The 16,116-nt window shown below is 46.2% G+C and overlaps 2 protein-coding genes across 4 annotated transcripts in view; one reads left to right on the top strand and one right to left on the bottom strand.

The window, feature by feature from the left end:
• The window catches only part of LOC139673103 (T cell receptor beta chain MC.7.G5-like), a 31,769-nt gene extending 21,034 nt beyond the window's left edge, over positions 1–10,735 (bottom strand). Inside the window, exons 1-3 of the mRNA XM_071558101.1 lie at positions 10,500–10,735; positions 9,767–10,067; positions 1,733–1,738 (exon numbers count right to left, since the gene is read on the bottom strand). Of these exons, the coding sequence (XP_071414202.1) occupies positions 1,733–1,738; positions 9,767–10,067; positions 10,500–10,635 (443 nt within the window). The 5' untranslated portion in view covers positions 10,636–10,735. The remainder of the gene's footprint in view (positions 1–1,732; positions 1,739–9,766; positions 10,068–10,499) is intronic.
• On the top strand, positions 1,308–8,296 carry LOC139673068 (trypsin I-P1-like). 3 transcript variants are annotated; one of them, XM_071558032.1, is made up of 7 exons: positions 1,308–1,516; positions 4,561–4,700; positions 5,025–5,163; positions 5,833–6,001; positions 6,602–6,855; positions 7,643–7,779; positions 8,098–8,296. In XM_071558032.1, the coding sequence occupies exons 3-7, from the start codon at positions 5,124–5,126 to the stop codon at positions 8,245–8,247; spliced, it is 750 nt and encodes a 249-aa protein (XP_071414133.1). In that variant the 5' UTR covers positions 1,308–1,516; positions 4,561–4,700; positions 5,025–5,123; the 3' UTR covers positions 8,248–8,296. The 3 variants fall into 3 exon arrangements, with proteins under 3 accessions (XP_071414133.1, XP_071414147.1, XP_071414143.1); XM_071558046.1 differs by having other exon boundaries at positions 4,561–4,758; XM_071558042.1 differs by lacking the exon at positions 1,308–1,516 and having other exon boundaries at positions 4,260–4,700.
• Positions 10,736–16,116: the final 5,381 nt, after the last annotated feature.

The following is a 16,116-nucleotide window of genomic DNA, read 5'->3' as shown; positions in this document are numbered from 1 at the left end:
TATGGGAATTAATTCTAAGATTATGCTGTGTAAGAACTCTGAGACAAGGTGAAATCATTTCAGTGCATGTGGGCTACACGTTCTTCTCTAATGATACATGTTAGAAAACATTACTCATTCCAGTATGAAGATTTTTAATCAGAGCAACTTTTATGTCTCAGAAAACCAAAGATGACTGAAAACTCTCCAAGAGAAGGAAGTATCTGGAAGGTAAAACTCAGGACTTCTAGTGTGCCTCTCTGGAATCACCTCACATGTTGCTGCCTTCTGAAGAGTATCTAGATTGAGAGCCCTTTTCTTTTTCAGTTCAAAATTCAGTTTAATTCTTTCAGTCTATTTTCTTTTAAGATTAAAGAAGAAATGAGGGAAAACAAAAAAGTACCAAGACAAAGGCAGGTATGGTCAAGCTTCCCAAATAAGTCCCAGAACTACTGCATTTGAGGAAGAATAAAAGCAGGAAACTAGCGGAATACAGAAAAATAGACATGTGAAAGGGATCACTCATGGGTAACAGGATTTTGGTGAGTATGCTTGTCTGGCTATGCTTTATACCCACTTAGCTCAGTGCATCCATGTCTTATTAAGTCCCATTTGTAAGTATTTACTTGAAGGAGGAACTGTCTACTTTGTGTGCATGTGTTTTGTGTATAGATTTCTTAATCCTGGGAACTGGAGTCAGATCACAGGTACCAGCAAGTGGAGAGACCTGAGTGAGTGAACTTAAGCACCAAAATCTGGAGTAGGGCCACAGGTAAGAGGCACCATTTTTGGTCATGCTGGCAGGAGTGAGGGAGGGTGTCTGACTGTGTGATCACTAGTGAACATGAAGCCGGACAATCTGCCAAGTAAGTGAGATGACTTGGGTTTCAGGTATATGTGTCTAACAGCAAGAACAGCGGGAGGTGGCAACCAGAGGGAGCAGGGGAGTCCCAAGCATCTACTGGAGAGGGCTCTGTGTAGAAGATGTGTATGTATGTGCATACCAGCAACTGGAGTGGGACTGCAGGACCTGGCAGTTTATGGGTCCGGGTGTTGGCACGTGTGTTTACTGGGATCCAGTGGCAGTTCAGTCTAAGTGTGGAAACCTATGGGAAGTTTGCACATTTTACATACATATACATCTATTTCCTACTATTGAACCCCAGCCAGAGGGGGACAAAAGTTGAGGCCATTAGTGCTGTTTCTTTTTGTGAGCGTGGTGGGTGCATCTATGTTGATCTGTGTATTCAGCTGTGTATACATGTATATATGCTTTGTATATATGTGTGTCTACTGGGGTTACATTCTCAGCCCTGGCTGGACTAAGGGACATGGAGCTGTGACAGCCTCCTCTCTGTCAGGCCACCAGATTCAGCGCAGCCCATCAGTGAGTCTCATCTCCTCCTTAATGGAAAAAGAGACCACAGAAGAGATGTGACAATGAGGAAAGGGCAGAGGTACCCTGCCTACATGAAAGAGAACCAAAGGAACAAGGAAAAGATTCCTACTGAAGAGTGTTTAATATAAACTGGAAACAGTAAGTACTGGCTTAGCAGAGGGTTGTGCTGGATTTGAAAACTAATGTCATGAAACAGAGCATCAGACAAAGATTAACTTTCCTATCCTGAATGACTGAGAAAAATACATGTTGCAATACAAGGAAGGCACTGGAAACTCATTGTCAGATGCTAAACTAAACATGTAGGTTTAGTGCTTAAGAACAGGACAGGTCAATGGTGACTATGAGTATCACATGTCTCTTCAGTCTTAGCAGATTTAAGGCATCACAGGCCAGTTTCTTTCAGTAGCCAATACCAGTACAGAAAATTTCTCTAGGACCAGCTCTCTGCAGACAATTCTGAGAGACATCCTTCCTCCTCAGACTTATCATCACAGATCCCTTGCACATGCAGAACCACAGTGCTTTCTTCACACCTCTCATCCCCAACTAGACCGTTCTAATTCCATTTCTAGTAGAAGCAGATATTTTTGCTTCTTTGGTGCAAGTTTCTCTTCCTCATCCACTCTTTTTTACTGTGTCAGCCTTGTTGGCTGCCACTTCTAAACTTCTTCCCAAGTTTTTCAGACCTTTTGACTTTCCATCTCGCCACCTTTACACTTTTTGCAGTCCCTCTTTGGTTTCCTTTTTGTTTCCCACCCAAACTTTCCATCTGGTATTCTTACAGCAAAGAGTCGCATTTTATGTTTAGAGATGTTAAAATTGCTCAGTAGTGGCCCAGTTTACACAGGTTTGGGGTACACAGACCCTTCAGGGAAGGTTCTTCAAACTGCTTTCTTACATATCATGCTGCATGAGATGGATTAAAGAAATACTTTCAAATCTAAACTTCCCCATCTGCTATGTTGTTACAGGGTCCTTTCTTCCAGTCCAGCCACTTGCTGAAGATTCCTGGGACACAGTCTGTTCCCCACCTCAAAGGCTGATGCTTTATATCCATATCTGACTCCATGTGGGACCCCTATTCTTATTATTTTCCTGCCATCTTCCCAGTACCATGCTCTCTTCTTACTTTGTTATTTCCTCAGTGCCTCTGGCCACAGTCATCTAGGACCCCTTCTTCGTTGTGAACTCAGACCCTCTGAAAGAAGTCGTAACTTTCCTTATTTGCTGCCCAAAAATTAGCCAAAAACAGGACCGCTGCAGGGTAGTGAAGAAACCAGAGATAACATGAAGGCTATGCAGAGTTAGGCACTGTTGGACACTAGATGTTATAGTAGAATGTAAGAAATCACATTCAAGCTATTTGTAGGTATTTGTTGAAAGTACTGGAACAGTGGTCTCCAAATATTTTTCATTCTGCATATCTGTCAGTAAAATATTTTTAAATACACACCTCCAATATTTGTATATTTAGTAGTTGATCATTATATACTTATAATAGTCTTCTTGCTTCCTTCCATGCCTCAGTGCAACATCTTGCACAACCCCAGGGGTACCAGAACCCCACTTTGAAGACTCCAGCACAGGAATATTGTAATCCAGTGCCTGTCTTTGAATATCAGTTACAGATGCAAAGACTAGAAGATACAAGGCCCTTCACATTCTCCTGTCCCCCACCAGATGAAGAGGTGGTGTTCCTAGGTCTTAAGTGTGCCTTTCCAGAAACACCTCACAGGCAGAGGACACTTGCGAAGAGAGAAGCTATGGTCCCTCGACCACCAAACTCTGTGAGATGTAAAAGGACTAACCTCAGAAACACCTCCAATTTATGTTCAAAGGAAGCTTTATCTCTGCCAGCCCACAGTCTCACCAGGTTTCTTTTTCCCAGGATCTTGCATCAGCCTGGACAAAGGTATTTCTTTATCTGACTGCAGTGTTGATACAACTGACTGAAATACTTGAAGTGGGAACATGGAGTTCTGGAAGTGCAAGCTGCCATTGCTTGTCCATTGATAATACCTAACGCAGCTGCCCTCCATTCACCAAGCCTCCTCCTTCCTATGCCTCTGGAGCCACCAGCTTTCTCCTGCAGCATCACTGCATGAAATGAGAGATTCATTTGCAGAAACAGACCTACACCAATGGGTGTACTCTTTAGAAGACTCTAAAGAAAACCTTACAATGAGTCTGTGGAAGCTTCAGCAGCACTGAGCAGACGGGGGTATCTACATTTCAGATGGGGATTTGCCCTGTCAAAGAAAACAAGGAGGGGCAGGAGAAGATGTTCGAGTTCAAGCTGTAATCAAAAGAGTCGGTTCATCCTTCAAAGTACTCAAGGAAAGGCCTAATAGGCTGCTCAGAAACTGTTTGTTTGGTGCATGACCTCTGAGTCGTGCCTCAGAAACACCCTGCCTGCCTTCACCTGAGATCAGGTTACCCCATGAACAGGGCACACACCCTGGAGGTCTGGGCTTCAAGGGAGCCTCTAGAAGGGCTGTCAGAGAGGCTGTTAGGAGCATGGCAGGGACTTGGGTGAGGTATATTCACTAGATGTCGGCCTTAAAACACAAGAAGCACAGAAACCTAAACCCAGATCTTTGGCCATGACCTCTTTGGCAGTAGCATATAGAGAGGCCAAGAGTCTTCTCTTGCTGATTTAAGCAAATAGCATAGAAGGTGTCAGAGATCTTGTTCTTTTAAAGCATTACCAGCCAGCCCTTCATGATGCAATTGCTGCTGTAAAGAATAAGTGGCAAAGGAAACCAATAAAAAGTACCAAGGAAAAGGCAGGTATGGTCAAGCTTCCTGATTCAGACACTCAGTTTCTGGATTTTCCTGAAACTTGTGTGGATACTAAACCAAATATGAAACTCTGTGGAAAAAAGGAAAAGCAAGCTTTCCCTCATAGCATAAGTATTGCTTAATAGGATACTAAGATGATAGATTAGAAAAAGTATTGTATTAAAATGTCAATATGTCTCTATGCCAATGGTATATTTTGAACAAAGAAATTATAAATCCACATAGAGATCAAATTATACACTGTTGTGGGCTAGACTTTCTTCCCGTTTTACTTACTTATTGTAGAATTGGACAGTTTTTGTAATTTTTGCCATGATTTGTCCTATTATGGACTTCTTCCTTTTCCACAGGAAGCTTCTGATCCTTAATTCTTTCAGAGAATAAAACATGATTCTAAGAAAGCTGGGCACTGAAACCACTTTGAAGGCCAACCAGCTTCATGCAGCCCTTGGAGGAATCACTGTTCTTGGACTTGTGCTTTAACATGAAGAAAAATATCCATATGGACAGTGCCACTGTGGGTATCAGTCCTCCATGGCTCTCAAAGAAATGGATCATGGAATGGAGTAGAAAATGTAATCCTATTTAGTCTCTCATGATATTCAAGGGGTTTGAGAGTTGGTCTGCACGGGGTCTGAGTATTAGAATGTCAAAGACTAAAACCTGCTCTTCCAAAACCAAAATGTATTTTTAAATTGAAGGCTGCCCTCTGGAATAATTTAAAATAGCTCTCTGTCTTAGGACAGGTTTATGATTAACAGATATGTTTGTACTTTCTACTAGTGCCTGTTAATGTCAAAATTTGGATCTTCAAATTTTCCACTGTGTACTTTTTGTCTAGAGAAAACCTTGGACTAGAGATAAGGCCATTCCCAAAAATGTATTTCTAGCAGCTCCCTCTTCCAGTCAACCTGTTTGGGCTTGAGGCTGAATCAAGACGATGAAGTGCCTCCTGTTTCTCGCCTTTATTGGGGTGGCTGGTGAGTATATTTTTGACTTCTATGATTTGAAAGGAAGCTCATTGTCAGAGGAAAATGGCAAGATAGGCTGTTGTGGGTAAGGCACATCCTATTTCAACTTGCAGAAGTTTTAAGGCAGAGTCCTGCAACTTCTGCCTTCTGTTCATTATTACTTTTGTCACAACACGGAGAATGAACAGCTACATAGGGGTTTCTCACCCAGTCACACAGGAATGTGTCCATAGCTCCAGAAAAAGACGGCCTGTATCTTAAGGACTAAGAAATACACAGATAACAGTTAATGTTGCACCCTGGGGAGGTGCTTGCTCCAAGGCAATAGCACCGCAAACCTGTTTTGTACTTTTGTGTTCAGTCCAATATGGATCATTTCTGCAGACAGGATCCTGGGGAAGACACACTTTTCATCTACTCCAGCAAGAGCATTTCTCTGTTCCTATGTTGACTCAGGGAGTAGGCGGCAATGCTCTAGTTGGGGAGACATGAGACAACAGACTAAGTCTGATCACCTTCTTGGAGGGTGCAGCAAATGAATGTTCATTGGACTTGCTGACCACTACAACATTGAGTGTTTATAGAAGTGGAGCCTACAATTGAGGTGGTTCAGACAGGGAGACATAGGGGCACAAGATACCTTGGGCTAGGGGTTGACATACGTGACTTCTCTCCCAGTTGCCTTCCCCACCATTGCTGAAGATGACGATGACAAGATCGTGGGAGGCTACACCTGTGCAGAGAACTCTGTTCCCTATCAGGTGTCCCTGAATTCTGGTTATCACTTCTGTGGAGGTTCCCTCATCAGCAGCCAGTGGGTGGTGTCAGCTGCTCACTGCTACAAATCGTGAGTGGAAAAAATTACAATCCTCTACAACCTACTTTTGTCTTCCAGCTCCCTTCTAGCAGCAATTCTGAGTTGTGAGATACAAATACAAAAGTGGCTCTGTTCTGACCTGAGACAGCCAAGGGATGGGTGGGTCATTCAGGAAGGTGGGCTGAGGCATCCTAAGGGATTATTCCCTTCTGCAAATGTTTCTGTGAATGCAGAACACTTTCTGAAATGACAGTGAAATAATCCAGCAACAAGTTATGAGTTATGATGTCTTACCAGTTGCATGGATTTGACTAAAGCATAGTCACAGGATAACACCAAGAGGAATGAATTCAGACTGATAGAGGTTTGCCTTTTTCCAGAAGGTTTGTATAAATCGCTGCTAGATATTCTTCTGCCATGCATGGATAAACCTGCAGAAATTCACCACCCTACTGGGAGTGGGATAAGATCTCTGTGTGAATCCCCAGAGCTTACTGCAGGACAAGAAAGATAACCTGTCCAGAAGAGCCCCTGCGGCAGCCATGCTGAAATAAGTGCATGTGGGGACAGGGTGCTTTCTCTTAACCTGTAGGTAGCAGTAACGTACATGCCATGCCTTCTCTTTTCCAGTCGCATCCAAGTGCAGCTCGGGAAACATAACCTGGCACTCACAGAATCATCACAGCAGTTTATTAGCTCAGCTAAAGTCATCCGCCACCCTGGCTACAGTGCCTATACCCTGGACAATGACATCATGCTCATCAAACTGGCCACCCCAGCCCAGCTCAACAAATCTGTCCAGACAATTCCTCTGCCTACCAGTGGCGTGGCCGCCGGCACCAGTTGCCTGATCTCCGGCTGGGGCAACACACTCAGCAATGGCAGTGAGTACTCTGTGGGAATGGCCATTGGGTGCCGGGAGACTCTCAAAGGCCTCATTATCGACTCCAAACAGGACAGGCTAAAGCACACAGAAATGCTGTGCCAGAGGTCTTTTGAGCACTGAGGCAGTGTAGGACAGTAACAATTTGACTGCAGTAATTGTGAGGCTTTCCAAAGTCCTTCTTCTCATTTTGTGTTATGAACACAGAATCACTGAAGTCACCCATGCACTGTAACCAGCAGGTTCACAGAGCTATTAATTTTGTGTCAAGCACTGGCAATGTAACTAATGTCAATAGAGTTGTCAGTTCATTAAAAATAAGACACAGAAAGAGAACAAGTATGGTATTGTGGGTCTAGAATTCCTACTAAGCACCTCCATTGTCTTACATCAAGGGATGGTGACTGGTGTCTAATCCATTTGACGTCTAAATATCCAACTAAATGTCATCTAATGTATATCTAAACCTGGATCAGAGGAGCAGATTGCTGTCCTGAGGCTCAGGCTGCTTGCAGTGTATGTGCCACAGGAGTGGCTCCACACTTGCCAATTGATGATTTTCCAGGTAGCAGAGAAATTAAGGTGGCTGCAGTGTAGAATGGTTTGCCCATAGCAGTGTCTGTTCCATTGAAACAGATGGAATCCATGCTGTGTTTACTGTCCAGACGAAGAAGGACAACTGCTAGAACAGGATGTCCAGTGGTTACCTGTGTGCAAAGAAAGATCTTCTCCAGGCTCTGGAAAGACCCCAGCCATGTCATCAACCCTATCTCCCTATTTTCTTGTAGATTCATACCCAGATCTCCTGCAGTGCCTGAAGGCTCCTGTGCTCTCCGACAGCGAGTGCCAGGATGCCTACCCTGGTCGGATTACAAAGAACATGATGTGTGTGGGATTCCTGGAGGGAGGAAAAGACTCCTGCCAGGTAAATCACCTGCCTCTCCTCTCCCATTTGCTTCTCTCCTGTCTTCTCCCAGCTACGAAGTCCTTCAGGTAACAGAAACAGCTATACTCACTCACCGGGCACATCTGTATTTTTGAATGACAAGAGAGGCTGAGGGCACACATATCCTAAGTCACGGTAGCGTCAGACGGACAGTGCTAATCAGAAATGACCTTTGTAGAACTTTTGTGCAGAGTAAGCCTGACAAGGGTTGCTGAAATGTCAGTGAGTTCAGAGATCTCTGGCTCATTGCTCAGGCTGTTGCCATTTGCTGAATATCCATATCCTTTGTGTGCACAGGGAGATTCCGGTGGTCCCGTGGTCTGCAATGGACAGCTGCAGGGCGTTGTTTCCTGGGGCATTGGATGTGCCCAGAGAGGCTATCCCGGAGTTTACACCAGGGTTTACAATTTTGTCCCCTGGATCCAGTCCACTATGTCCGCCAACTGAGACACTCTGGTTTGATGTGACTTGTTTTTTCTTCTCATCCTTTCCTCTCTTTTGGGAATGGAGATACAAAACCTATGAAAATGTATGAAAAATTAATAAAGAACTTTCAGGCACGCCTACTTTGTGCAGTGTGTCCCTGGAAACTTCCATAGGCTGTGACCTGGAAGACAGAGGCTGTGAATGTCACTGGGGGGAAAATATTTAATAGTTGTTGTGCCTCTGTACTGGCAGGATCATGGAACGCTTTGCAGACTCATCTTCAGGAGTCATTTCTAGAGCAGGACATCTTTCCTGTCCTTAATAAAAGGACAAGCAACAGTCCATCTTCCCACAGCCCTTGAAATGATTCTAAAATTCATCCTCTAACTCTGCCTGTCCCACTTCCACTGAAAACACAACCAGCTGCATTCTTTCCTTGAGCCTGCTCATGCCATGGCAGGGAGGAATCCAAGAGAGAAGAGGGTGGTAACTTGGGAGAAGGTCAGTGGGAGGCACAGAATTGAAGGAGAGACTTAGGATCTCCCATGTGGAAGAGTTTGTCCTTGGCACAAGACTCTTTGGGATGTCAGCTTCTGCACTTGCAGAGCCCCAGAAGGAGCCCTTTCTGACTGAAACCACCAGAACAAATAAAAGGTCAGAATAGGGGAAGGTGGGAAGTGAGAAGGAAAGGCAGGAAAGTTGCAGGAAAGAAGGACTTAAGGCCAGGAGAGAAACAAGAAAGATCCCAAAAGGGGAAGAGGGTAAGGAGGTAAGCAGGGGAGAAGAAAGGAAAGCAGGCATAAATATAGGAAAGAACATAAGGTAAAAGCAAGACAGAGAAGGAACATTGCAGGAGAGCAGGAAGGTCTCAGGGAATGATGGTAGCCATGAGTACCTGGAGCAACTCAGGGCTCTTTCCCCACAGTGCTGGGCTCTGTCCTAGCACACTGTCAAGACTTGGCTACATCACACACATCAGAGTGTTCAGGCCACAGGGTAGCATTGTGACTTGGGGACCCTGGTGCATAGCAGTGTGCCCATTCCCTGGAGTCCAGTGGAGCCAAGGGACCAGTTTGCCTTGTTCTTCCAGTTGGTGGAGAAAGAAAGGCCTCAGCGAACTCCTCCACATCCTGCTTCTCTATGAATTAGTGTAGCAGGCTGAAGGGAAGAAGACATGGATTAGGATGAAGGAAATGGTAGGGAACAGGTGTGAGAGGACAGAAAAGAAAGGACAGGATGATAGACAGAAAAACATCAAAGGAAAAGAGTGAGAAGCAGTCTGTTAATGGCAGAGAAATGAGGTGAGGCAGTGAGTGTAAGAAGAAAGTAGAGTCAAAAGGTGATTCAGAGATGGGAAAGAGTAGGAAAGAATTTAGACACTATGTAGAAAACAAACAGATAATGCCACCTCTTTCTGAAAGAGATGGAGGGCAAGTGAAGGAAATGGGTTCTTGCCAAACACAGGACTTGCTGTGTGCTGGTGGCTGATCCCTGCCTGCATGGAAAGGTTTGTGCTAGGTTGCTCCAGCATTTGAGTCACTGTGAATCTTGTTCAGCACAGAAATATGTGCCTGAGTCATTGAGTAGGGCATGATCTATCTTCACAGATAAACGTTTGTCTTTAGTGCCAGTACTCTGGACATGATTTTTGAATTCCTTCTCAATATCTGCTTTGCCTCCTTCCACTGAGTATACAACCAACTGCAAAGTGGCATCCTTCCTAATGGGTAACTTGTACCAGGAAAAGGAGCTTATTGCTACATTCAGCGTTCCAGAACAGTTCAGAGTGACAGGGTCTCCCACTTGGATGACCATATCTGGGGATTGATAAGGAGCCCAGCCTGGAAAGAGAAGGCAAAGAATGTGGGAAGTGAAATACATTGAAGGGGACACAAAAATACATCCTTGATGTATGTTCTGGGATAGAGCAGCATTTGGATATCAGAAAGCCATGGGGAAGTATTTTTTTTTACTCTGAAAAAGGCAGATAGGAGAAAAAAAACCCTGAAACAAACCGGTTCCCAAAAAACATTAAATGAGTTTTGAAAAATGATTACTTCAGCACATTAATCTGAAGAATTAAAATGGGACAGAAAACACCACAGTTGTAGATCTGCAGTGTTTTCTGATTTAGGATGTTGAGGAAAAGCCCACCTTGTTCATTGCCCATCCTCCCCCTTGAAGCCTTGGGGAAGGTGCCCAGCTTGCAAGTGGGCTGAAGCAGCAGCAGTGGCTCCAGTGCAGCCATTCAAGGAGAAGGGGAGCTCACTTACCCACAGGGGCCAGGATGGCCACAAGGAAGCAATGGAAATTCATGGAGAAAGGCCACCTCCTTCCAGCCACCTGCCCCTGATGACAGCACAGACACAGAGATGTGTGAAGAGGAAAGGTTGAGCTGGAGAGATACATCTCTTTGTGGGTGGGCAGGGGAGTGAGAGGGAGTCTGCAATGAGAGAAGGCAGTTGTCTGTCTGGGAACAGTGGGCAATGACACCTGCACACAGTGATGAAGTGCATGTCCTCTGCTCCAGTGACTTCCTGCTGTGTGTGAATGTGTGTGTGCATGAGTAGGTGGCAGTTAAGTGTTGTCACAGGAGCATGATGGGGCTGTGTGGCAGCCTGAGTGTGTGCATGGCACAAGGATGAACAGAGGCACCAAATGAGGGGAAGAGAAAGAGATCTCAGGCATGGAATTTTGTGCCTGTGCCTGCAGCTTGTCTCCTCTCTAGACATCTGCACACACACAGACTCCCAAACCTGCAAGCTGCAGTGTGGAATTTTCTCTGCTTATCCCTGTTGGGCCTGATGTGTTTCCCCGGTATGGCAAAATTGCTCACCACACACCCTGGTCTCTGTTGAAGGATGAAAGTATTTCTGTAGCTGTTCTACTCTTCTTCCAAATGAGAATCTCAAGGAAAGATTTTTGTCTTTGTGTCTGCACTGGGACTCCCTCTTGAGAGACTGCAGCACAGACAGATTTCTGAAGACAAGGGGTATGCACCATGAGACATGATGGTACAGACTTACTTTCTCCTTGCCAGAGAAGAACTGATACTCTTCTGATCTCCTTATCTATCAGGACAAGAATGGACAAGGCTGGAGAAAACAATGTGTTCTTCTCTACACACAGCCTTGTTCCCAAGCCCGAGGCAGTGGGAAATCACTGTAGGCAGGAAGAGAGGCTCATAGTTTGTGTACCCTGAGTTGGTGCACAGAGGTCGGACAGACACTCTGCACATCCCTGCTGTGCTGTGGGCTGGCGACACACGGCAGTGTAAGGGTGTGTGCTGGTTTAAAGGCGAACCAGAAGGGGAAATGAACTCACCACAAGAGAGATTATAAGTCAGAGCTAAAATTTAATAATAGTATTACAATAAATACACTGACACAAAAGGGAAATTGCTTTCAACTCACAAAAACCCAGCAGTATAACCCAGTGTCCTGGGGCACAAACCCAACGGGGGCTTGTTAGCCCTTTTGCTGAGACCCCTGTGGGTCCCCCAAGTCCAGAGCAAAAGGAAGTGAGAAATCTGTTGGTGCAGGCAAGGGCTGTGGTCTGGGCGAGAGCGGTGATCTCCTCCTGTCGAGGTCCTGCTGCTCCTCTGGATCCAATTAGAAGTCCCCAAAGTCTTCTTACCCACCACTTATGGACCCTCAGGGAGCACCCAGTCTCTCCCCCGGGTGGGGACTCACACAATGGGTGATTAACTCTGGAGCCAGGGGGTATTGTTGAACTGTTGATGGCCCATAGGAGCTCCACCCCCTCAGGCTGAGTGTGACAGTGATAATGACTCCCTGGGCAGCTGCTGCTAATGGCCCATTGTCCTTGGGGAATGAATAGAGGGGGTAGAATACACTGCTTTGATCATCCCCACACAGTGTCAACTGGTCCCTCCTGCTCAACTAGGACACGCTGGCCCAGACAAGACAGCAAGTGATGTGACTGCTCAAGACTGTCATGGTCTTTGCAGTGAAGATGTTCCTCTGTGTCCTTTCAGCAGAAGGGAGCAGCAGTGCCTCCACCTCCCAAATCCTGCATTGCATTTCTAAGTGTGTCCCATTTCATTTGTTTCCAGAAGGTGCCTACAGAAGATGCAGGGAAGACGCCAGATTCCTCTAAAGAAAGAAAAGGGAGAAAACAACAAAGAGTATGGGCTACATTGTGCAGTCAATAGGAAGAAACCTCACACCCTCACAACACCCCCAGCACTCCAGGTGAGAGGAGGCTGTGCTTGATTTGTATATGGGAAGGGTCTCCCTTTCCTGTGGGGTTCCCTGGGGTATGCAGATGGCAGGCCAGTGCATGGGGAGCCTTGCAGAACATATGGCATTCCAAGAACTTGTGAACTCAAACAAGAATGCCTGCACTGTTGGGACTTGTGTTTAGGTCTCAAGAAGCTGGTATTTTAGCAAGGGAATCTGCAGCGTGGGAACCTTCTGGAATGCCTCCTGCCAGCCTGTGCTGCAGACTGGTCTATGTTAAGTGTCACAGAAAAAAATCCCAGAATGGGTAAGGTTGGAAAGGCCCACATCTGGGAGAATCTGATCCAACCTCCCAGCTCAAGCAGAGTCTTGCTTACAGCACACTGAACAGGACTTTGTCCAGATAGGTCTTGAGTATCTCCAGTGAGGGAAACTCCACAACCTCTCTAGGCAACCTGTTTTAGTGCTCAGTCACCCTCACAACAAAGAAGTTATTTCTTATGTTCAGGTGGAACTTCCTGTGCATCAGTTTCTACCCCTTGCCTGTCATGCACCACTGAGGAGAGCCTGGCTCCATCCTCGTGACACTGTCTCTTCGAATGCTTATATCTCTGGATGAGGTCCTCTGCCATCCATCTCTGCTCAAGGGTCGTGAGGCCCAGTTCCCTGAACCTTTCCTCATAAGGGACATGCTCCAGTCCTTTAATCATCCTCATAGCACTATGATGGACCTGCTTCTTGAACTTCTTGTCTCTCTTCTACTGCGAAGTCCAGAACTGGACACAACCCTCCAGGTGCACCTTACTAAGGCAGAGCAGAGGGGCAGGATCCTTTCTCTTGACCTGCTGGCAATGCTTTTCCTAATTTCCCCTGGGATACCACTGGCTGGCTTGGACACAAGACACACTGCTGGCTCATGGACAGCTTCTTGTTCACCAGGACCCCCAGGCCCTTCTCCACAGAGTTTTTTCCAGCAATTCGCCCCCCAGGCTTTACTTGGCAGAAAGATGGAGTTGTTCTTTCCCAGGTGCATGACCCAGCATTTTCCTTTGTTGAATTTCAGATTGTTCTTCTCTGCCAATCTCTCCAACTTGTCAAGGTCCTTCTGAAGGGCTGCACAACACTCAAGGGTATCAGCCAGTCCTCCCAGCTTTGTGTCATCAGTGGACTTGATGAGACTCTCTACCCCTTCATCCAAGTCACTGATGAATTCAACACTCTATCCTCTTGGAAAATTTCTATTAGCTGTACAGCTTGTTATCACAGTCTGTCATTTCTGTAATAACTTTGGGAAAGGCAAACTGCATGTGGATCAAGGGCAGGAAGGCAGTGATCCTAACCAGAAAGCTCTGTACATGGAGGAGTCAGTGATCCACATAGCAGGTAACTTATGTAGGCACAAGCTTCTGTCGTGCTGCACACAAACCTTGGCCATGTACCAACCATAGAGTAGTTGCTGTGACAGAGGAACACACAGGCAGCACATGGTACTAGCTACTCCAACACCTGCCTGGCCTTGCCTCTATCTAAAGGTGCACAAAGAACTCATGTGAGCTTTCTTTCTTTTTGACAGTGAGTATAAACTCCCAGTATCTGACAAGAGGAGGAAGGGAAGGCTAGGAAGCAGAACAGCTGATGAGTGCAAAGCCATCATCCTGCCTCGTGCAGCACTACTGAAGAGGAAAGCAGGTTCTGTTTGTGCAGGGAAAGGTTTGTGCTCAGCTCCCTCAGCAGTCTAGCCACTGTGTTTCACTTTCAGCACAGTAATAGGTGCCAGAGTCATTGAGAAAAGCATGCTCTATGGAGAGGGTGATACTGTCTCCTTGGATTTTGCCAGCATTGAAATGGCTCTCAAGATCCTTCTCAACAACTGCATTACCACCTTCTAGTGCAAAAGCCACTTGGGTCAGCTTTGAGATTTTCCCCAAAGGGTGCATATACCAGTACATGGCTGTGCTGGAGGATTTCTTCTTGGAACATTTCAGATTCACAGGTTGACCTTCTTGTATCACCATGTCTGGGGACTGTTCCAGAGCCAAAACTGGAAAGGAAGAAGAGGAGCATTAAAAAGAAGGAAAAAAATGGAAAACATGAACTAGGCACTGTGAGTTGGTAGAGAAGGGGAGAAATTACTAGGCAGGAGTGCAAGGCATGGGATGGCTCTTCACATGAGCAAGCGAGTTTCCAATCTGTACCTAATAGGTAAGACACAATCCTTGGAAGTTTGTGTCCAAAGAAAGGAAACATTTGGGGGCTACTCAAAGAATTAAAAATTGGCTGCTAGAGCAACTAGCTCTGGGATTCCTTCCCACCCCATTAATTCTTCATCCTCAACACAATAACTGAATGCACAGCTTAGACAGCAACAGTGGGATCGATGGTGGTGCCAGGGGTGAGTTGAGTCCGCTTACCCAGAGGGACCAGCACAACCACAATCAAATAGCAGGGAACCATGAGGGAAAAGCCCCTATTCTGTCAGCAACCTGCCTTTTGTAGCTGTCCAAAGGTATGTGAAGAGGGAGAACTGAGGGAGGATGAGCTATTGGGGTGGGGCAGGACAAGAAAGGTGAGAAAGGATTGGCTGGTTGTGAACACTGGAGAATGACACAAATCATTGCAGGAAAGCAAAAACCCTTCAGAGGTGCAGTGGATTGGGCGGTGGTACATGGTGGAGAGGGAAGAAAGGGGTTGTATGAGCAGAACTATGCTGAGTTTGCATGGGAGTTGGAGTGTGCAAGGCAGAAGAATGCTGAGAGCTCCTCTTCTCCTTCTGATCTCCATGAGAACTGGAGGAATGAGGTAGAAAGGACACATGTTGGTCACTTGAATTTTCTCTGTCTTCCCCAGATATGGCTGGTTGAGTTCCTTCACCACCAGACCATGTCCCACCCAGCTCTCTGATAGCTCTTTTTTTCTATGTGTTAATGGGACCATAGCAAATAATATTAGTGAGAGACAGGACCAGGAAAGACTCTACAGCTACTCAAGACTTCTGACTTCTAAGTACTCTCATGGACTTTGCAGTGGGAGGGGCAGGAGAAGGAGGTAAATACCTGTGAGGAGTCCAGGGATAGTCACTGCGCTGGCATGGGAAGAAGGAATGGATCACATGTGGCCCAGAGGGAGAGGCATGATGGAGAAGAGGTGCTGAGTTTTGGGGTTAGGGTGACCTCTCCCTCCACCTTCCTTGCTGGAAGGAAATAGGCTGCGTTCCTCCAGGCATGGTTTCTGCCTGGGACCCGGGGCTGAGCTGGGGAGCCCTGGGTGTCTCAGCCTGGTCCTGCCTCTGGGACCAGGGCTTCTGGCAGTTCTGCTTCAGGAGCACACTTCATCTGGCAAACTTGAGGACTGTTCATGGACTGAGGTCCTTTGTGTCATTGTCCCCTCTGCCCTGTGAATCAGGCCACCAGCTGAGGACATTCAGGCTACTGGCATCCTCTCCAGTGCACCCTCAGGTGTTTCTGATCTGAAAAATATCCACATGACCTTTTCTGCATGGGGCATGAAAACATGCATAGGATAGCTGTGGATCCCCATGAGCATAGGGATGAACATTTGGGTGAGTGGCAGAAGTGAAAGGAACACAGGGAATAAATGGCAGAGGTCCTCACTATGCCAGGCCCTGCAGGCAATGACTTTGCTTCTTCTCCTCCTCCTCCTCCTTCTTATAGCCCTACCTGATGTCAGG

This window comes from Pithys albifrons, chromosome 1, assembly GCF_047495875.1.
Source record: "Pithys albifrons albifrons isolate INPA30051 chromosome 1, PitAlb_v1, whole genome shotgun sequence".
Classification (NCBI taxonomy): Eukaryota; Metazoa; Chordata; class Aves; order Passeriformes; family Thamnophilidae; genus Pithys; species Pithys albifrons.
This window is presented reverse-complemented; position numbering and strand designations above follow the sequence as displayed.